The sequence below is a fragment of the Chiloscyllium plagiosum genome, unplaced genomic scaffold (genome assembly GCF_037043375.1).
Source record: "Chiloscyllium plagiosum isolate Xiang-an unplaced genomic scaffold, Cpla_swu_hap1 HiC_scaffold_28, whole genome shotgun sequence".
Taxonomy (NCBI): Eukaryota; Metazoa; Chordata; class Chondrichthyes; order Orectolobiformes; family Hemiscylliidae; genus Chiloscyllium; species Chiloscyllium plagiosum.
In genome coordinates, this window is record NW_028270166.1 from 13,016,031 (window position 1) to 13,038,795 (window position 22,765).

Here is a 22,765-nt window from a genome sequence, read left to right on the forward strand (position 1 = left end):
GAAGAAGACTGCAGGTCAGGAAGGCGGTGCCGGGCTGGAGGGATTCGACTGAGACAAGATGGGGGGAGGGGGGATGAAGAAACTGGTGAAGTCCAAGTTCATCCCCTGTGGTTGGAGGGTTCCCAGTCGGAAGATAAGACGCTCCTCCTCCGACCGTCGCGTTGTTGTGGTTTGGCAGTGGATGAGTCCAATGACCTGCATATCCTCGGTGGAGTGGGAGGGGGAGTTGAAATGCTGTGCTACAGGGTGATTGGGTTGGTTCGTCCGGGTGGCCCAGAGGTGCTCTCTGAATCGCTCCGCAAGTAGGCGGCCTGTCTCCCCAATATAGAGGAGGCCACACCGGCTGCAGCGGATGCAGTAGATAATGTAGGTGGAGGTGCAGGTGAATCTGTGGCGGATATGGAAGTTTCCTTTGGGGCCTTGGAGAGAAGTGAGGGGGGAGGTGTGGGCGCAAGTGTTGCACCTCCTGCGGTTGCAAGGGAAGGTGCCGGGAGTGGAGGTTGGGTTGGTGGGGGGTATGGATCTGGATCTGACAAGGGAGTCGCGGAGGGAGTGGTCTCTACGGAAAGCTGATAGAGGAGGGGAGGGAAATATATCCTTGGTGGTGGGGTCCGTTTGGAGGTGGCGGAAATGACGGCGGATGATACGCTGTACATGGAGATTGGTGGGGTGGTAGGTGAGGACCAGTGGGGTTCTGTCCTGGTGACGGTTGGAGGGGCGGGGCTCAAGGGCGGAGGAGCGGGAAGTGGAGGAGATGCGGTGGAGGGCACCGTCGATCACGTCGGGGGGGAAATTGCGGTCCTTGAAGAAGGAGGCCGTCTGTGTTGTGCGTATTTTGAACTGGTCCTCCTGGGAGCAGATGCGGCGGAGACGAAGGAATTGGGAGAATGGGATGGCGTTTTTACAGGGGGCGGGATGGGAGGAGGTGTAGTCCAGGTAGCTGTGGGAGTCGGTCGGTTTGTAGTAGATGTCCGTGTTGATTCGGTCGGCTGAGATAGAAACAGAAAGGTCTAGGAAGGGGAGGGAGGAGTCCGAGACTGTCCAGGTGAATTTGAGGTCGGGGTGGAAGGTGTTAGTGTAGTGGATGAACTGTTCAACCTCCTCGTGGGAGCACGAGGTAGCGCCGATACAGTCATCAATGTAGCGGAGGAAAAGATGGGGGGTGGGGCCAGTGTAGTTGCGGAAGATGGATTGTTCCACATACCCTACGAAGAGGCAGGCATAGCTGGGGCCCATGCGGGTGCCCATGGCTACTCCTTTTGTTTGGAGAAAGTGGGAGGATTGGAAAGAAAAGTTGTTCAGGGTGAGGACCAGTTCAGTCAGTCGAAGGAGGGTGTCGGTGGAAGGGTACTGGGTGGTACGGCGGGAAAGGAAGAAGCGGAGTGCTTTGAGTCCTTCGTGATGGGGGATGGAGGTGTACAGGGACTGGATGTCCATGGTGAAGATGAGGCGTTGGGGACCGGGGAAGCGGAAATCCTGGAGGAGGTGGAGGGCGTGGGTGGTGTCACGGACGTAGGTGGGGAGTTCTTGGACTAATGGGGACAGGACCGTGTCGAGGTAGGAGGAGATGAGTTCGGTGGGGCAGGAGCAGGCTGAGACGATGGGTCGTCCGGGGCAGTCAGGTTTGTGGATTTTGGGCAGGAGGTAGAAACGGGCGGTTCGGGGTTGTGGTACTATGAGGTTGGAGGCGGTGGATGGGAGGTCCCCTGAGGTGATGAGGTTATGGATGGTCTGGGAGATGATGGTTTGGTGGTGGGGGGTGGGGTCATGGTCAAGGGGGCAGTAGGAGGAGGTATCTGCGAGCTGGCGTTTGGCCTCAGCGGTGTAGAGGTCGGTGCGCCAAACTACTACTGCGCCTCCCTTGTCAGCTGGTTTGATGGTGAGGTTGGGGTTGGAACGGAGGGAGTGGAGGGCTGTGCGTTCCGAGGGTGAGAGGTTGGAGTGGGTGGGAGGGGTGTGGGAGTTCAGGTAGCGGTTAATATCGCGGCGGCAGTTTGCAATAAAGAGGTCGAGGGCAGGTAGGAGGCCAGCACGGGGTGTCCAGGTGGACGGGGTCACATTTCCAACGCCCCTCCTCCAAGTCCCTCCTCCCTACCTTTTATCTTCTCCTGCTGAACACTCTCTGCTCATTCCTGAAGAAGGGCATGTGCCCGAAACGTCGAATCTTCTGTTCCCTAGATGCTGCCTGACCTGCTGTGCTGTTCCAGCAATAAAGTTTCAGTTTATTTCAGGAGACAAAGTTTGGTGTTGAAACCATGGAAATGGCCCTGCATGGGTAAGAGGCATGGTCAACGTGACATCAAGTCCCACAACATACAAAGTTTGGTTAGGAGAGTCAATCCTGAACAAGCACATGGACATGAAAGCTGCAACCTTGCAAAGGGGCAGGAGTAAAATATACCCAGCCCCTCAGAACCTTCAGCAACACTGTCAGATCCCCCTCCACCTAGCATCGAAGAAACCTTTGAGGACAAGATGGACACAGAAGATGTAGCAGCCTTGATGCCATTACCACCTGAAAAAGATTAACTTTGGCCAAGACATTCTAGGCACAACAGGTGGTTTACGGCCCAGAATATGCCGTCAAGTATCCGAGGCAGATTCAGAGGAATTGAACCTGGTGTGAAAACCAGAAGAAGCTACGGAAGAAAGAACGGGTCTATGCCCCAGGACTTGTGGGGGGAGGGGGGATTGTAGTGATTGGAATGAGGTCAGCTCGGTAGATATTATTGAATATGTGTTCTCTGATTGGGGCTATTAACCTGGTCCAATCTGCGCCTCCTGACTGACAGAAATAAACAGGAGTGTCAGGGGTTCTGTTCATGCTAGGAGCCAGCTCTGAGCCGGCTGGGTCAGTGTCATGTGCTATGCATGTGTAAATAAAGGGTGACTTGGTGATGGGATACCAAGCTTCATGGAGTTATTTCACCCACAATCCTTATCTAATCTGAGATTCATTTTCTGGCATAATTTCCAACCTGCATCCTTCTTTCTTTGAGCTCCAGGTTATCACTGACACATGTTTGAACTCAGTAGCCTGCATTGCAGGATAGAATTGAAGCCAAAGTTTTATACATTTACAATATGTTCCTTACAGAGCTACACATTATCATACACATACAACAAGTTTCATTCTTTTCCTACCTACGCAGCTTTTCACCCAAATCAGCAGGATGCTAAATAACAAGGAGCTAATTACCATATCTGAACAAACACCACGGATTTTTTTCAAACCAAAACATCCTACAGCTTTAAAGAAAACTTATTTAATAAGACAAAAGTAACATTCTTGAGGGTTAAGATTCATTCCTGTTGCCCTGGAGCTATACATAAAAACATTAATCAAACCCCAGTTCATGTTATATTATGATACACCTCTGTAGCAGGCATGACTTGCACTCAGACCCACAAATCTATTAATAAGACCACCACCTGAATACAATTAAACACTAAATTCATGTACAATTACCATTCCTTCCACCCACTCCACATTCCAATTGGTTCTTTCAGCCATTATAATCCTACTTTTGGGAATTCTGTCCCATCGCCATTTTATTGAGTGATCTGTCTTCAATCTTTTAAAAGCCTCTTTAAAACATTAGTTTATTAACCAGCTTTTCAATCTGTTCCTCTCAATAGCTGTCTTCACTCTTTCATTTTCACCAATTAATACGCTTTGTTTTGCTTTTCTGTAGCATGCTACTATACGAATTGAAATTACTTAGAGTTCTTAAAAATAAATGCCTGGCAAAGGCTTTATCCTCACCATTTCTTTTGAAAATAAAGGCATCAAGAAGAAAGAAAACTGAAATCAGCAAAGTGCTGTTTCAGATAATTAGCAGAGAATGCTTAATGGTATGCCTCTGGCAGAAGCTGATCTATTTATAGTAAATGAATTAAATAAGCATTAAAATAGCACATAGAGGAGTGTCATCTGAACACATTAAACATTCATTTGCTCAGTTATTTCAGCAGTTTTTCAGGTTGTGTTTTGTAAAAATTGATATAAAAATTGCTTCTTTTTCTGCAGAAAGTCTTCCATTTGAGTTGTGAATCTCTGGCAGCCTAAGGCTGTCATGTGAAAAGCTATCCAGATATTCTGATTTTACCAACTCCAATGGGAAATCTATTTTTATAAACTCTGAGGTATAGATTCATTTTAAAATTCTGGAGTAAACTCTCATTTTACTTGTGATCTTAAAGGTATTAATATTCTTACTGCATTTTGGGTTCACTGCATGCACCATCAAGTAGGTAGTCCATCTCACAAATAAAACAATTACATACTGAATGCTATTTAAGAGAGGTCTTCCTTCCCCCACTGAAGGATTGTAATCACATTGTAACAATATAACTCAGACAGGAAACCTCCTAAAGAGCAATTTAATGATTTTCATCTATTAACAGCACTGTTAGAAATGTGGGTGTGCATTGTACATGTACCCAGCCCATATTTCCAATTGTGTTTCCAGCAGTGCAGGGGTCATACCTAGCAATATGAACTCTAAACGTATCCTTCAGTTTGTGAAAAGCTGGATGCAGGAATAAGATACCATTACAGAAGAGCAGCCTGGTGATTCTCCAATCCACCATGCACCCTGCTGCTTTGAGATTAAGTCATAGACGATTGATTTAATTTGTAAAAATCCCTATTTTGACACCAATTAACCTAGATCAATTTTTAAAAATTAGATACAAATGTTTGCATGTTGTCTCTACTTGAAGAAAGTCAATTCCTGCAAACATTGAGCATCAAGCATGTTATAAGCATTTGGTTAAGTAATAACTACAAAAGGTCTAAATCCTCAACCTCTGGTAAATTGGATATTGGAAAGTATTTTTCTGAGTACTTTAAAGCTCTAACTTTCTTTTGAGCTTTTATTCCCACTATGTAATTTTTGGAAGCATTTTCAAGGGAATGTATGTAACACAACCCCAAACCATTTGATACAATGAGCTTCATGATCAAACAGGGCACTCAAATCCACAGGTGGATCAAAATTCACAGTGGTGCCTTCTAGGAGGCAATGTCTTAACTGACCATCAGCACGTGTGCAACATTGCCTTAAAATGATGCTCTAATCATCTTCACTGGATGATCACCTCTATGTGAATATTTGCCATCCAATTTCCTGACTGACCCCCAGTAAAATCCCCAGTAATAAGAGTCTGTTGGATAGACAATCTGATTTGACTCACTCATATTTTCCATCCCCTACCCTAAACTTGTCTATATCCTCAGCTCCATGAGGATAGAAAAGTTCAGATAATGTTTCAGGATTACAATACAAACATAAATGGTTGTATTTTCCAGTTACCATTGCACAATTTCCCTTGACTTTCTTTCGGAAAAGACCACACATTACTTTTTAGCAGACATTGCAGGGCAGATAAAAGACAAATACTACAGCTATGAGAAATCTGAAATAAAAATAAAGTGCTATGACAAGGCAGCAAATCTGGTAGCATCTGAGGACAGTGAAACAGCATGAACATTACAAATCAAACAGAACTCTATCACAATAGTCTGCCTTCCTGTTTTTGCAACCAAAGTGGATAACTTCACATCTATCCACATGATATTGCAATTGCCAAGTATTTGCCCACTGAGTCAATCTGACAAAGTCCCCCTGAAGCCTCTTAGCATCTTTCTCACAACACACACTGCCAACCAGAAATTTTGGACCAAATGGCATAGTCTCAGAATTAAGGGGCAGTAGTTTAAGACTGAGATGAGTAATTTCTTCTCTCAGCGGGTTGTGAATCTTTGGAAATCCTTGCGACAAGGGCAGAACTCATTGTATATTTATGGTTGAGATATATTTATTCTTGATCAGTAGGGCAATCAAGGCTTATAGGGAAATGGCAGCAAGTGGATTTCAAAGAATGTCAGTTCCCTTAGTGAGGCTGTTAACCTAGTCCAATCAGGGAGCCTTGGCTGATAGATATAAACAGGGGTGTCAGAGGTTCTGTTCACTCTAGGAGTTGGCTCTGTGCCAGCTTGGTTAGTACCTGGTACCATGAACATGTAAATAAAGGGTGACTTGGTAATGGCATACCAGCCTTCATGGAGTTTTCAGCTTACTCCTGTTCCTATTTCATATGGTCTTATTTTTGTGATATCTGGGCTCATGTTTCTCCCTAAAATCAGGAACCTGAAGCCCAGCATAAAATTCATACAGGGATCCACAAAAGGAAGCCATTTAGCATTTAGGTGGACAAACATATACACTAGAAACATTAAAAATAAGAGGTCAATGCCTGAGAGAAAGGAGGGTGGTTAACTTTCAGGATTGTCATGGGCATAACGGAGCTCTTAGAACACACTGGGTAGCATCCCTGCCTCTGACCCAAAAGCTCAGGGCAAATCCCACTCCAGGACTTGATGGTGAAGGAATTTGCACTCATAAGGTGGTCAAACAGGATGAGTGTCAACTTGTAAATCTTTCCAATATATGCCAATGCCAGGCAGTAAGAGTGAGAGAGAAGACAATAGTAAATAGCTGCAGCACCTTAGCAAACATAACCATGGAACAGATATCCATGGTTGCAAACATCCCTTCAGACCTGAAGATAGAGAGAGAATGGGTATAACATCTGAAGGTTCAGAGTATTCAGAAAAAAATTATGTGGCCCATTTGTCACAAGCATTTAAGAATAAAATAAATTCTATCCAGCAGGAGGATAAAAGCTACACAAGGAACTATTCCGTTTGACATCTTAGATGCAAAACAAAATACAGAATAATGAAAAATGTGCTTTACACTTCTGTTGGCTCTTCTGCTGTCTCTAAATTGTCAGTGACTGCCTGATATCGAGTATGAATGATTGCTTATTCACACCATCACCAATAACTGCCTAGGTCTAACATAACTTCCCCAACTCCACTTGTGCTTCAGCTGATCTGTTGTGAGACCCTCATCTATGCCTTTAATGCTTCCAGACTTCACTGGTACAGCACACTTCTGATCAAACTCCCATCTTCCAAATGCTATGAATTTACATGAATCTAAAACTCCACCACCTGTATCCCAAATCACACCAAGACTCAATTCAATCTTCATCCTTGTGCTCATTAGCTCGCAGGAAGCAACATCTTGATCTTAATATACTTACCTTTGTTCTTTAAGCCACTATATGGCCCACCCCTCCTTGTAACATACTGCTTCTTTACAACCCTCCAAAATATCAAGGCTTTGGCACATTCCAATTTTAATCCGTCACTATTGGTGGCTGTCTTCTATCAAAAAGCTATTTTTATTACTCTGCCCTTTAGCCACCTCAATTACTGCTGATCGACCTGTCTGTCCAGTTATCATGTAGTTCATGGGAGTGGCTCAATCTCGACATTGAATTGAATAAGCTTTATTGTCACTTGCACTCAAATGAATGCAGTGAAAAGTTTGCAATGTTCCCACTTAAAGTGCCATCTTAGGTACAAGATATCCAGGTACAGATACTTAAGTATTTGGTCTAACATAGAAAAATACAAAATAAAAAGTCCAGCATAAAAATAAAAAATATACTCCATTTATAGTCCTTCCACTCCAATCCTTGCCAGCACCTAGCCTCCAGTCCTCATCGGGCCAAGTCTTCATAGCACACTGGGCTTCAAAATACAAAGACTTGCCTCCAGTCCGCAAGGGCCTCACATCCCGCGACAGCCTCTATTCCTGGAACCAGCTCCTCATGACAGCCTCCAGTCCAGGAATAGGTTCCCTGCAGTGGGGAGTCAGCTCCCTATGATGGTCTCCAGGCCAGGAGTTGGGTTCCCGTGATGTTCCCCAGTCTGGGAATTAGCTCTCCATGATGGCTCCAGTCCAGGAAATGCCTCCCGATGATGGCCTCAAGACTGGGACTCGCCTCTCCATGACGGTCCCCAGTCTGGGAGCTGGCTCACCCACGATGGTGTCCAGTCTGGGAGTCAGCTCCCTACCACAGCTTCCAGGCTGGGAGTTGACTCCCCCCCAGCAACAACCCACCAGTCCGGGATGCACCTCCCCGCAATGGAGAGTCTCCTCTCCATGTTGGCCTCCCGTCTGGTGACAAAGAATGAACTTGTGCCCCTTTGGTCTATAGCACTGCATGATGGTATTGAAACACACATCACCATTCTCATTCATACTCTCATGGTATCTAACAACATGGTGAACAGCACATTACAATTCTAGGATGATGAGTCAAGATATGCATGTTAATTTAACAGCTTTATTTCTGCATTTTAGCACGGCAAAGCAAAGTCAAGTGCACGGACAAAATCTTCGGTACGTAAGATAGCCTGATGCTCTTAAGTCAATTTTGTCAGAAATGTCAATGTAAATCTAAGTTACAAAAAAATGACACACCTGGGATTACTCCAAGGTATAATCTGTAATGAAAAGTTAACTGCTTTCTTGGAAATGTCTTCAGCTGCTATTTTAGAAAAATCATCAATCTAAAATAAAAGTGTTAATACCCCACAGAATATCAGAGAAAGGAATTTCAGACTGTGTGTTTCTATGCTAACATCCCACATTGTCAATCTATTAAAATTTTGCTTTTTAGCGGTTATTCAAAGTCCCTTTTCCTGATTTGCTGTCATAGTATTTTTTGCTTGAACAAAGACCTGTAGGGATACAAGCCTGGAAACAATAATGTATATGAACACTGAGGTAAAAACTCTGGTCTTGTACTCAAGAGCACATGATTTTCTGCTCAAAACCTAAAGGGGTGAAATTGGTCTTCAGTATCACTATGCATCTGTTTCATGTCACTGCCAAAAACCAGGTTAATCCCCAAACCCTTGAAATTTGTGTAGGACATCAGCAGAAAATAAGGACTACATAACTTGAGATTTGAATGGAGGACTAGAGATCACGATGTTTGGGGGGGATTTAATGGGAATGGAGACATTACAACGCAATTCAGTAATTGTGGCTTGTTGGAGAAGATCCAGGGGTGTGGGGAAGTGGGGGCTGTATTGATTTTGGAGGTAGGTGAGGTCAAGAAGATTGTAAAGGTGGAGGAATCAAACATGTCATAGTAGGAGAAGAGGAGGTAACTTATAAAGTAACTGGAGGAAACATATTTGGTCCTCCAGTTCCTTCAGTCCCTCAATCTGGAATGGGCTTGTCCCCAGCATTTATACAGTTGGGACCAGGACCCCAGGCAAGGGGAAAATCTCAAACTTCGTAAAAAAGTGAGCATGCTGCCTGTTTAGAAGGCTTCAATGATCAACTGGCCTTCTAACAGCAGATTTGTTGTCCTGCCCTTGTAAATACCACTTTTAAAACAAAAATGTTTGTGGTGACTAAAGTCCCAATTTGAAATCTATAATATTTTAACTTTACACTTGACTCAAACCCCACCATTTATTCAGGTTAAAATTTATCCCCTTATCACACTAATGAAATTGACCCAAGATATCTTTCCTTTTTTGACTGAAGCATTAATGAAGCTGTTTAAAATCAATTATTTTCAATCATTTAATATGTTTTATTCAGGAAAATTTGATACATTAAATGCTTCTAATGTAATATTGTGCAGCTAAATTGCCAATTGGTGATAATCCAATGCTATTATTTCCTTTGCAAAGATTACTCCTGTTTCCACTTTCATTCAGATTATAAAATGCATGTAGTAGGAATCAGCTTTTGACAGGAAGCAGCTGTCAGTGAACCGTCACATCTTAGAAATGGAATATCTCGCCACCTCTGAAACCAAGGATTCATCTGTGAAGAATCTTTATATGTAAGAATATGTAAGGTTTATACAACAGGTATATGAAATGGAATTTACAGCACAGAAATAGACTATTTGGCCCATATAATTAATGCGAGCATTAATATTGCAGTGCATGTTTTACATAAGTCAAAATTCACTAAGGCCCCTTACACATCACCTTCCAAACCCACAACCACTTCCATCTAGAAGAACAAGGGCAGCAGATACATGGGAACACCACCACACGCAAGTTCCCCTTCAAACCACTCACCATCCTGAGTTAGAAATATATCAATATCGTCGGATCACAGTCCTGGAAATCCCCCCAACAGCTTTGTGAGTGTCCCTACAACACAAGGACTGCAGCAGTTCAAGAAGGCAACTCACCACCACCTTCTCCTAATTAGGTACAGTCAGCATGGCTTTGCATGGGACAAGTCATGTCTTACTAACTTGATTGAAGTTTTTAAGGAGGTGATGAAAGTGATTGATGAGGATAGAGTAGTGGATGTTGTTTACATGGATTTTAGTAAGGCTTTCAACAAGGTCCTTCATGGTGGGCTCATCTATAAGATTAAGATGCATGGGATCCATGGTGACTTGGCCATTCACATTCAGAACTAGCTTGCCCATTGAAGGCAGAGGGTAATGGTGGAAGTGTATTTTTATGGCTGGAGGTCTGTGAGTAGTGGCATTCCACAGGGATCCATACTGGGATCCCTGCTGTTTGTGATATATATAAATGACTTGGATGAAAATGTAGATGAGTGGGTTAGTAAGTTTGCAGATAATACAAAGATCGGTGGAGTTGTGCATAGAGTAGAAGGTTGTCAAAGGATACAGCGGGATATAGATCAGTTACAGATATGGGCAGAGAAATGGCAGAAGGAGTCTAATCTAGGTAAGTGTGAGGTGCTACATTTTGGGAGATCAAATGTAAAGGAAAAGTATACAGTTAATGGCAGGACCCTGAACTGCATTGATGTACAGAAGGATCTTGGGGTTCAAGTCTAAAACTTCCTGAAAGTGGCCTCACAAGTGGATAGGGTGATTAAAAAAGACATATGACATGCTTGACTTTAATGACTGGAGAATTGAGTTCAGGAGTCAAGATGCCATGCTGCAACTTTACAAGACTTTAGTTAGGCCACACTTAGAGTATTGCATTCAATTCTGATCACCTTCATTACAGGAATGATGTGGAGGTTCTGGAGAGATGCAGGAGAGGTTTACCAGAACGCTGCCTGGATTAGAGAGTGTAAGCTATAATGAGAGGCTACAGAAATGTGGGATTTTTTTTTCTCTGGAGCTGCAGAGGCTGAGGGGAGACTTGATAGAAGTCTATAAAATTATGAAACGCATAGATAGAGTTGAAATGTCTAAAACTAAGGGGCATACATTTAAGGTGAGAGGGGGAAAGTTCAAAGGAGATATGAGGGGCAAGTGTTTTATACAGAGAGTATTAGGAATATGCTGCCAGGGGTGGTGGTGGAGGCAGATACGATAGGGGGTTTAAGGAACTTTTAGATAAGCACACAAATATGCAAGAAATGGAGGGATATGGGCCAAGGACAGGCTGAAAGTATTAGTTTAATTTGACATCATGTTCAGCACAACTTCAGGCTGCATTGTTCTATGTTCTACATTCTCAAAGGCAACCAGGGACAAACAATACATGCTGCCTGGCCAGCAATGCCTATGTTCCACAAGTGAATAAAACAAAACAGATTGGATGTAAAAGAGCCTGCATCATGAAAATACCATCCTGAGTTTATTTATGATTAATCTGCTGTTTCTCTTTCCATACTTGTTCTAACGAACACAGTATGTCTTGAGATTACACCATGGATACTAACCTCCCAGGGCTCATTTCCTGATACATGCTCTGCTCTGCAAGCACTAATTCATAGAATCATAGACTCATATAGCACAGAAACAGACCTTTCAGACCAACTCATCTGTGAGTATTCAATGAATGCATTGGTCAAAACACTGAGTGTGGGAATTTGGATGAATGATCCGTACATTTCTGGTCGCCCTGCTATAGGAGGAATGTTGTTAAGTTTGAGAGAGTGCAGAAAAGATTCACAAGGATTTTGCAGATGTTGGAGAGTTTGAGTCCTAGGGGAGAGGCTGAATAGGTTGGGGTTATTTTCCCTGGACTATCAGAGGCTGAGGGATGACCTTATAGAGGTTTATAAAATCATGAGGGGCATGGATAGGGTGAACAGCCAAGTCTTTTTCTTAGGGTGGGGGAGTCCAAATCCAGAGGGCATAGGTTTAAGGTGAGAGAGGAAAGTGAGAGAGGGGTAACTTTTTCTTGCAGAGGGTGGAGTGTGATGACCTGCCAGAGGAAGTGGTGGATGCTGGTACAATTACAACATTTAAAAGGCATCTGGATGGGTATATGAATAGGAAAGGTTTAGAGGGATATGGGCCGAATGCTGACAGATTAGGATATCTGGTCAGCGCAAATAAGTTGCACCAAAGGATTTGCTTTTGTGATGTAGGATTCCAAGACTACGATTTGATGAATAAGAAAAGGTGAGATCACCCACTTCAACTTGCCTGCAGTACATTTGGGAAAATTGTGAGTTGAGCTATGGGTCTTTGGTTTCCTTTAAAATTAATTTTAATGGACACAAAATCATGGTTCAATTCACACCATTTTCTGGTATATGCTCCATACAAATGTTAAAGCAGAAAATTTCTCCTTGTTTGCATAGTTCCTGAGAAGTAGCTATTTACAGAACATTTGTCTCCATTTTCATAGCTAACATTCTTTTCTCATTTTTATAAGGTTTGTGAAATTTTAAGGAAAACAAATGCAATACATTTTACCAATGAATCATATAATGACCTGCAAGAGAGTTTAAGCATTCTACGCTCACACACAAATGCTGCCTTGGTGAGTATATATAACCTTGCAAACGAGTCAGTGCAATTACTCAGGGATATGTAGCCTCTTGGCTCATTGCTGCAGTAACCATGGTAAAAACTTACACAACAGATCACATTTAAAATTTGATTTGTGTATTGGAATTATTCATAGCACATAAAAAACTAGGTAATATAACAGTGAATGACTGTGAAAAAAGTGGTTTAGGATCAAGTAAGATCATACTGATTCACACTGCCCATTTTTTGAACTTTTCCTCAGATCCAGATAAATATTTCACCAGTGAATTCCTTCGGGTTCATCTGATTGGGTTTCTGTGGTTTTTCTCACATGCTAGTTTTTTTCAAATCCTTCCAATGCCTTCATCCCTGTCTGATCTGTTCCTTCCTCACACCTTCCAATGTATCTGTTCTTCTCTAATTCTCCCCTGCAATTTTCTGTTTCTATACCTTTCTTTCTTTCAGTAGGACACTACTTACAATCTATCCCTTTGACCAAGCTTTTCATCATCCAAATAAATATGTCCTTCCATGGCTCAATGTCAAATTTTGTTTCATAGTGTTCCTGCATTCTGACATTAAATGCCCTATATATTTTCTTACGACCAGGTGAGGAGGGGCGAATCAGCTCTCCTTTTTCATCTATCCAGGTAGGCCACAAAGAAGGTTTAAATTATTTTTAGTATTACGCGATACTTCCCTGTACAATGTAAATAACTATCTTTTACTGTAGTAGTAAGAAGACAATCACAAAGTTTAACTGAGTGAAATAAAGAGCAATTTTGTTAAATGCCAATCCCAAGAAAATTAATAAAGGTGCAAGATCAAAACATTCATCCTCTGTGAAGTCACATGGGCTCTGACATACAGACACAGAGACACACATACAAACACAAGCACACAAATATACACACATGCATAAACACACACACAGATATACAAACATACATGTACACACAGACATACAAAGACAGGTGCAAGAAGGTTAAAAGGGGTGGTTGTTGTAAGATCAACCCTCACCACTGTTCATCATGTTGTATGAGTTATCTGGTAGATTGCTGCCGCTGTACTGTTTCTTGGTAGGGGTCAACTTGGGACTGCTTGGTCGACTTAGTGATTGACTGAGAAGAAGCTTTTATTTTAAATAAGACACTGTTTATGCCATAATAACTACAATTTCAAGTTACATTATGACAATAGAGACTGTTCCAGAGACTATGAGGAAGACCTGGATGGTGGGTCAAACTCCTTCAAGATGCTAAGCTGTTCTCCCTACAACTCCAAATTACATGATCATAGTTAAGGCACTTTTCAATGTCAACTTTTTCAGACCCACACACCCATACAAAACAGTAGTGATTAATATGCAGAAGGTAAAGGAATATACAACTTAAAGTTGTTAGCATGTACTTGTGGCATCAGGTTTTATCATGAGATCACACTTGTTTAGTTGGTGTTTTGGACCCTGATCAGCAGTGAATACTGCAGTAATCCTTTGAGTTTTCAGTGCTGTGATGTTACTTAAGTCAGTTTGTCATTGGGTACATTTTTGTCTTGAGAAACAGAGAGAGAATGTCCTTAATCTGTGATAAATATTCCAGCTTCGCTTTCTGCCCTCTCTCCTCTCTCCTCTCTCTGCCAAAAGTGGCTACTTGGAATACAAGCATGTTTCTGTATTCAAAGGTTATGTTTTCAGGCTTGTTAATTGTAGCTCAGCTTCCATTTATAACACGTGAGCATTCTGATATAGGAGTAAAACAAAATAGGAGATTTGGGCCTTTACCCCTCTCTAGGGAACCTTAGTGACCTTAGAGAAGATATTAATTTTCACTCATCTGTTTCTTTCTAAATCCATGATTTATTTCATGGCTTCTTGGCCAAGATGTGTGGTCAGGTGATTGCTGTGACCATTTTAAGTCAGTGTTTTTGATTTCTTTTTAAAAACCATTTCAATCCATGAAAATCCCAAATGATGGAATTTGAAAATTCCATGCTCCATATCTTATATAAACATTTAAAAAATATAACTTATTGCTGTTGTTGTTCTACTGGCCAAGTGGGAGAATCCCAATGGAAATTTGAGCCCTAAATTAGACTTACCCAGGACTAATTGCATGAAAATACATTCCCAGTACAAAGCCTAATTTACCAGGAATTTGGCTCCATATTTGAGTGCTTACATCAATTAATACCACTGCTATTCTTTTACAATGTTAATTATTAATAGATGCATCCCAATCAATGCAACAGGATAGTCGTATCGAAACAGAAGTAACAGACATTATAGTTAAGAAAAATCGAAAGAACTACAGATGCTGTAAATCAGAAACAAAAACAGAAATTATCGGAAAAGATCAGCAGGTTTGGCAGCATCTGTGGAGAGAAATCAGAATTAATATTTTGGGTTGAGTGACCCTTCCTCAGAACAAATAATTCCCAAAAGAAGCATTGGTGGCATGTGAAAAGACATTTCGCGCAGCGAGTGGTTAGATTCTAGGATGCCCTGCCTGAGAATCTGCTGAAGGTCAGTTCCGTCAAGACATTCCGTCAAGACATAATCATTATCTGTAAAGGAAGAATGTGCAAGGCTAATGGGATGAGGCAAGTGAAGTGGGACAAGGCAAACTGGCCATTGGAGAGCCAGGGTAGACATGACCGTTTGAATAGCCTCCTTCTGTGCTGTAATAATTCCGTGGTTCTGTTTAATTCCTGTCATGGTCTTTCCCACCTATATTTTATTAATCTCCTCCAGCCCTGCAACATGTCCAGAAATCTTCATTCCTCTCACCTTGAGTTCTTCCATGCCTACTCACCTGAGTCTACCCAATCTCACTTTTATCCACTTTTATGAATCCTGCTATAAGTCATCCAGAACCTATCCTCTTCACTTTCTCGCAAATTCCTCCGCCTCTGCTTCTCCCTCTCCACTAAGATCACTCCTAAAACCCAAGCTTTTCATCCCACTATCTAATATCTTCTTCTTTGATTCAACATAACTTTCTGCCTGATTTCAGTTCTGAGAGGCACCTTAGAATGATTCTCCAACTAAAAGTGTAATAAAAATACTAGCTGTTGTTTAGTGGATTTAAAATTAATTGTCTTAAAATCAAACATTGTTGAACAATGTTTGATTTTAAGAAACATTGTTTCTTAAAATGTTAAATTAGAAACATGTTAAATTATTAAATGATAGCATTGCAAAGCACAAGTTAACTTATGCGGTGAACAATGGTCAAAATTTAAAAATATCAAATAAATATAGATTGCTGCCTTAATCTGAGGTGGGAACTATAACAATGTACTGGTGATCGGAGCCCGTGAGGTATTATCTTGACTGCTTTTGAATGATATATAATACTCTGTAGGTCATATGGAACACATGGAAAATAGCAATTAGAATTCGAAGGCAATAGAGGCAATAAAGGCTCAGAGATGATGATGCCAGGGGAAAAACACTGCAACATGAAACTTGGCTAATAATTCAGAATCCCATGCTAATGTTCTGAGGGCTGGATTCAAATCCTTATGGCACTTAATAAAACTTGAATTCAATAAAAGCCTGGAATTAAACCTAAAGGTGACCATGTAACTGTTGTTGATTGCTGTAAAACCCTATCCAGCTTATTCATGTCCCTTAAGGAAAGTAATCTTCCTTCCTTGCTTGGTCTGGTATATATGTAGCTAACTCTTAACTGCCCAATAGTCAATTAAGGATGGACAATGTTTCCTAGCCTAGCCATCAATGCCAAAATCTCATGAATGAATAATTTTAAAAGGAGCAGTTTAACAAGAAAATACTTTCTAGGAAGTTCTACACAAAGATTCCAGAAGGAAAGTCAGAGAGGTCTCAAAGCCATTTGGAGTTGTGTACTGCTCTAAACAGCAGAGAATTCAGCTGACAGGAATTAGCAATAGGCAGCAGAGGTCTGTGGCATTTACAATCTTGCTTCAGTGATCACACAGGGAGATTAGTCTGTCAAAATACACCATGAAACATAAAAAAACTCTGTAGCAGGTGGCTTACTTTGCGGTTTTTTTCAGGTACACCTGTTGTGATGAACAGGATACGTGTCACAAATCAAATGCTAAGAAAGACTTATTTTTAATAGCTTCCTGAGATGTGACTGGTCACCAAGTGTTTTGGTTGCTGCCAGCAACCTTGCCTGAAGCTGAAGAAGATACATGTTGCTGCTTGTAAAAAGGTCACTTCAAAGAATCTATTCCTATATAAATACAGTTTGATAGCAAAGTAAGCAGAAATAATTTTGTGTAGACTGCTCTTTTTATCCTGAATGCTGTCAGAAGTAAAACATTTGGTAACTGCCCTTTGGTCTTGCACTGTAAGGGGCTTCAGTTTGTCAAGTCGACAAACATAGTTGAGCTATGAGAGACACCACGGGGACAGGATTTGTCAGAATATATCCCTGTCAATGTCAGCAGCTCCGCAGCCATTTAAAGTTTCCTGGACCATTAATCAGATTGTGATGACCACCGCATCCCCAGATTCGAAGTCATGAGTCCATGGCCAGTTAAGTGTCAATGTCACATGGTGGGGACAAGAAAAAAGGCCCTGTTTTATTTTTGGAATGCTGGGGGAGGGTGCTTGGAGACTGGATCAAAAAGGTCAGGAAAGGAAAGAAGCTATTAAGAACCCTCCTGGGGGAAGGTGGTAGGGGGATGGCATGAGAAATAAGTCCATGATCAGGAAAGGGGTCCCTAAGGTATTGTCCCTCAGATTTTCCCCATCAGAGCAACCTGCCAGGCTTCCCTCCACTCTGTCCCTAACCTTTTCCCACCATCCTCAAAAATGCCAGGCAGTAAGCAGTTTTTAAATAACCATTGTCCCTCAACTGGGGGGACAGCAGGTGGGCCACCCTAATCTTTACCTGCACACCCTCACCTCCCCTCACAGTGTAAAATTTCAGACAGGATGGGGACAGGTGCACAGGCCTGTAGGGAGGTGGGGAACTGTAAAGCTCTGTCCTTGCAGTACTCAGAGATAGAACTTTTGCCTCTAAGTCAGGAGGTTACAGATCCAAATCTGACTCAGCCTCCACATGTACCAGGACAGCATCTCAATGCAATGACAGAAACATAGGAAACTGAAGCAACAGTAAGCTATTTGGCTCTTCAAGCCTGCTCTACTATTCTTTCTGATCATGGCTGATCATCCAATTGCTTACCTAATTCCCACTTTCTCCCTGTGCCGTTTGATTCCATCAGCCCTATATCTAACATCTTTTCGAAAGCATTCCATATTTTGTCTTCAATCACTTTCTGTGACAGAGAATTCTACAGGCTCACCACTCTCTGGGTGAAGAAATTTTGAACTGAAATGAGGAGATTCAGTCACCTGATATCCTTAGACTGTGACCTCTGGTTATCGGGAACATCCTTCCTGCATTTACTCAGTCTAGTCATGTTTGAATTTTATAGGTTTCAATGAGATCCCCCCTCATTTTCCTAAAGTCCAGTGAATATTGTCCTATCCGAACCAGATTCTCATCATATATCTGTTCCGCCATACATTAAGGGTGACCCGAATATAGGCTATTTTTTATAAGGGTTGATGAACTAAAATCTTCATCAGTGCACATTAACACCATTCTCCCTGCATTCAGGCCAACATTTATCACACAGTCAACATCAGTAAAACTGATCACAATCTCATTGCTATTGTATTCAAAGCAGATGTCACGTTTCAACACACTACAACATTTCCAAAGTATTTAATTGGCTCTGATATGCTTTGGAAAATACTTGAGGTTGTGAATAATGTAACTTAAATGCAATCTGTCTTTTGTTTCTTTATTAAAATCTGCCTTAAAATCTATCATTTACTCTATATTTAAAGATGGACCTAAGAAAATTATTCCTATGGAGTAAATTTAAGTCAGAATTTCTTTAGCATGTTAAAGCTTCATTGACCTTACTGACCTGGAACCCAGGGAAGGTTCTATTTGATTCAAAGATTGTGGATGTCACTCTTTTATTCAGAAAGGGAGGGAGAACAGAAATCAGGAATCTACAAACCAGTCAGTTGAATGTCTGTCACATCATTTGAAAATGTAATAAGCTATTATTAAAGACATTACAGCAGGGCACTTGAAAACAATTAAAGTAAGACAGGGTCAACATGGTTTTGTGAAAGGAAAATTATGTGTAAAGAATTTATTGGAGGTCTTTCAAAAGTAACATGCAGTTATAGATAAAGGAGAACAGGTGAATATACTGTTCTTTGATTTCCAGAATGCATTTGTAAGGTGCCTCATCAAAGTTTACCGCAAAAATTAAAAGCTCATGCTTTGGTAACATATTACCATGAATGGAAGATTGGCTAGCCAGAGGAAACAGAGAGCAGACATATTTTGTTTTTGGTTGGCATGATACAATGAATGATCTGCCACAGCAAACAGCCTCAACTTTTTATAATTTATATAAATGATTTGGATGAAGATATGAAAGCTTTGATTGCTAAATTTGCAGATGACAAAAAGATAAGTAGGAAATGAATTGTGAACAAGTCATAAGGAGACTACAAAAAACACAGAGATTGATTAAGTAAGCGGGAAAAGGTCTGGCAAATTGAATATAATATGGGAAAATGGGAAATTATCTATTTCAGCGGGAAGGAAAAAGGAAGCATGTTATCTAAATAATGAAAATTGCAGATCTCTCAGAAGATCTGGTTGCCCTGGTGCATGGATTACAGAGGGTTAGTATGCAGCTACAGCAAGTAATTTACGGAAAGTTAATTGAATGTTCTCACGCTGCAAAGAGTATAAAATTTGCGAGGTTATGGTTCCAATATACAGGGCATTAGTGAGAGTGTAGCTGGAGTACAGTATTGGTCATATCATTTCAGAAGATTGTAAATGTATTGGAAGCAGTAAAAAGAAGGTATACTGGATTAATGGGCGGCACAGTGGCTCAGTTAGCACTGCTGCCTCACAGCCAGAGACCCGGGTTCAATTCCCACCTTGGGCAACTGCCTGTATAGAGTTTGCACATTCTCCCCATGTCTGCTTGGGTTTCCTCCGGGTACTCCGTTTTCTTCCCACAGTCCAAAGATGTGCAGGTTAGGTGAATTGGCCACGCTAAATTGCCCGTAGTGTTAGGTGAAGGGGTAAATGTTGGGGAGTGGTTCTGGGTGGGGTGCTCTTCAGAGGGTCGGTGTGGACTTGTTGGGCCAAAGGGCCTATTTCCACACTATAAGTAATCTAATCTAATATTTGGAATGGAGAGTGGGTTGCTGGAAAAACAGAGCAGATCAGGCAGTGTTCAAGGAGCAGGAGAATTGACGTTTCGGCATAAGCCCTTCATCAGGGTTATGCCTGAAAAATTGATTGTCTGCTCCTCAGATGCTGCCTGACCTGCTGTGCTTTTCTAGCAACACACTCTCGATTCTGATCTCCAGCATCTGCAGTCCTCACTTTCTCCTAATATTTGGAATGGATGGATTATCTTATGAGGAAAGGTATCCATCGGTACTTAATTGAACATACCATTCTGAGGAGTTTGACAGAGTGGTTGTGGTTCTCCTTTTATGGGAGAATCTAGAACTAGCAGCCAAATATGGGGTTGCCCATTTAAGATAAAGATGAAGTAAAATTATTTCTTTCAGAGATCATGTCTTTAAAACTCTCTTCCTCAAAACGCAGAAGTAGATTAATTCTTGATATTTAACATTATTGAGGTTGTCACGTGGCTAGATTGGCTGTATAGCTCATTTGTGGTGCAGAGTAATACCAATAGGACAGGTTCAATTCCCATAGCAGCAGAAGTCACTATGAAAGTTTTGCCTTCTCATCCTCACTCCTTGCTTGAAGCATGGTGATCTTTAAGTTAAATTCACCACCAGTTATTTCTCTCTAATGATATTTTACCATTACCTTTTACTATATTTCCAATATTAAAGGTGAGTTCTCAGAGTCACAGAATGTAGATCTCTTTGTTAAGGAACTGTTTAACTCCTACCAGTACTGAGAGATACGTTTGCATTAAACAGAATTTTTTTTCCAAGTAACTTCAAATGTATTTACTTTAGTTATCTACACAAATTTAGAGATCCCAGCTGCCCCCAATACCTCTAGACTAACCTGTTAGCAGAGATACATAACAAACTAAGCTAGTATCTGAAATTTATGGTCTGTCATAGATGACAAGCTCTCCACATTTTCAAGAGTTCATCAAAGCAATGAAGATTAGATTAGATTAGATTCTCTACAGTGTGAAAACAGGCCCTTCGGCCCAATCTGTCCATACCAACCCACTCTGAAGAGTAACCAACCCACTCATTTCCCTCTGACTAATGCACCTAACACTATGAGCAATTTAGCATGGCCAATCCATCTGACCTGCACATCTTTGGACTGTGGGAGGAAACCAGAGCACCCGGAGGAAACCCACGCAGACACAGGGAGAATGTGCAAACTCCACACAGGCAGTCACCCGAGGCTGGAATTAAAGCTGGGACCCTGGTGCGGTGAGGCAGCAGTGCTAACCACTGAGCCACAGCATTGATGAGTAACAGAACACAGTTCAATCCAAATCAGATCAATCTCTGTGCTAATATGAATATGCTGTGGACTTTTATCCATGGAATTCCATTTTCCAAACAGAAATCTCAAAAGGTTTCTTGCTAAATCTCATTGTAATGTGAGTTTTCAAAATTGATGTCTTCAAAAATGTTCATCAGTCATTGAGTTGAATTGTTATATTATATCAATTAGAAATAATTCAGTCAAACAGTTTGTAATCATACTGTACAAGGTTTAGGTTCCCTCAAAAGCAGTGGTATATCTAACCTAAAATAGCCATATTAGTAACTAAATAACTTATTAAAAATTAACATCCATTAACTTACCCTAACCTCCTCAATCACTATACTTGTCTTTATCCATAACGCTAATCATGACCCATTTATTTCCCACATATCTTTTGTAAAGTCCACTCACAGGTATTCTAAATTTAATTGCCAATATTTTACCCAATATGTTTAAGGATTTCTTCAAACTGTGAACATGCAAAATATAATATATTCAAATTCTTTGTTTACAGCGAAGATGCTGCAAGTTGAAAACACAGAACCACAGAAGGCCTTCACTCAAGAAACTGAAAGAATTGCTGTATCACTTAAAATTACTCTGGCAACAACTAACAAGGAGTGCAGAAGAGTAGACATCTCCTTAATAATATTACAGTCCAGTGTTGGAAAAATGTTTAAGAAGTGAATTCCCACTCCCCAGTCGAGACAGATTTCTCTGAACTTGTGAAAATAATCATTCCCCTGACCATAAACTCTTACAGAAGCTAAAATGGAGACAATTAGCCGGCAAAGAGCTGCAAAGTTCAGGATTAAAACAAAAGCAATACACAATGGAAGACAGGATGGATAAAATCATTGACATGACTTGCCAGCTGGCAGGTTTCACTGTATTAAAGCAGGAAACTAATCAGCCTCAACTTTATTGACTGAGAATGTACAGCCTGTGAAAAGTGTAACATAAACCTCTTTTTTTCTACCTTTTTCATCACGTTGTTTCATTAATCACATTTTTGAGTCTCTTATTCCACAATGAAAACCTAGTCATTTTGCAGTTCACGATTACACGTAAAGGTGAGTCTTTTCAAACTTGATAAACTTTATAAATGCTTAATAGGAGAAAGTCTTATCAGGGCTGATTTCCTTCTGTTTTGCGCCCAAGAATGCTTTCTTTCTGGATGTAGAGCAGAGGTGAATGAGGAAGAGACTAAATGCAGTTGTCTTTGCCCTTAAGTGTTCCTGAATACTTCTGGGGTTTTGCAGGGACACACCCTTTATATAGAGTCATAGAGTCATAGAGGTGTACAGCACAGAAAGAGACCCTTTGGTCCAATTAGTCCATGCCAACCAGCTATCCCAACCAATCTAGACCCACTTGCCAGCATCTGGCCCATATCCCTCCAAACCCTTCCTATTCATATACCCATCCAAATGCCTTTTAAATGTTGTAATTGTACCAGCCTCCACCACTTCCACTGGTAGCTTATTCCATACACACCACCGTCTGTGTGAAAAAGTTGCCCCTTAGGTCTCTTTTATACCTTTCCCCTCTCACCCTATACCTATGCCCTCCAGTTCTGGACTCCCCCAAACCAGGGAAAAGATTTTGTCTATCGTATC

At 41.3% G+C, this 22,765-nt stretch overlaps 1 protein-coding gene across 4 annotated transcripts in view; it reads left to right on the forward strand.

Annotated features, from left to right (window-relative positions):
* LOC148142496 (uncharacterized) overlaps positions 1-22,151 on the forward strand; it is a 61,603-nt gene extending 39,452 nt beyond the window's left edge. For 2 of the 4 annotated variants that reach the window (XM_087976225.1, XM_087976223.1), the window contains 3 exons: positions 8,226-8,264; positions 12,503-12,610; positions 21,661-22,148. In XM_087976225.1, coding sequence (XP_087832351.1) covers positions 8,226-8,264; positions 12,503-12,610; positions 21,661-21,780 — 267 coding nt within the window. In that variant the 3' untranslated portion in view covers positions 21,781-22,148. Of the gene's footprint in view, positions 1-8,225; positions 8,265-12,502; positions 12,611-13,209; positions 13,251-21,660 lie in introns of all 4 variants that reach the window. The other 2 variants (XM_087976224.1, XM_087976222.1) reach the window with 2 other exon arrangements.
* Positions 22,152-22,765: the final 614 nt, after the last annotated feature.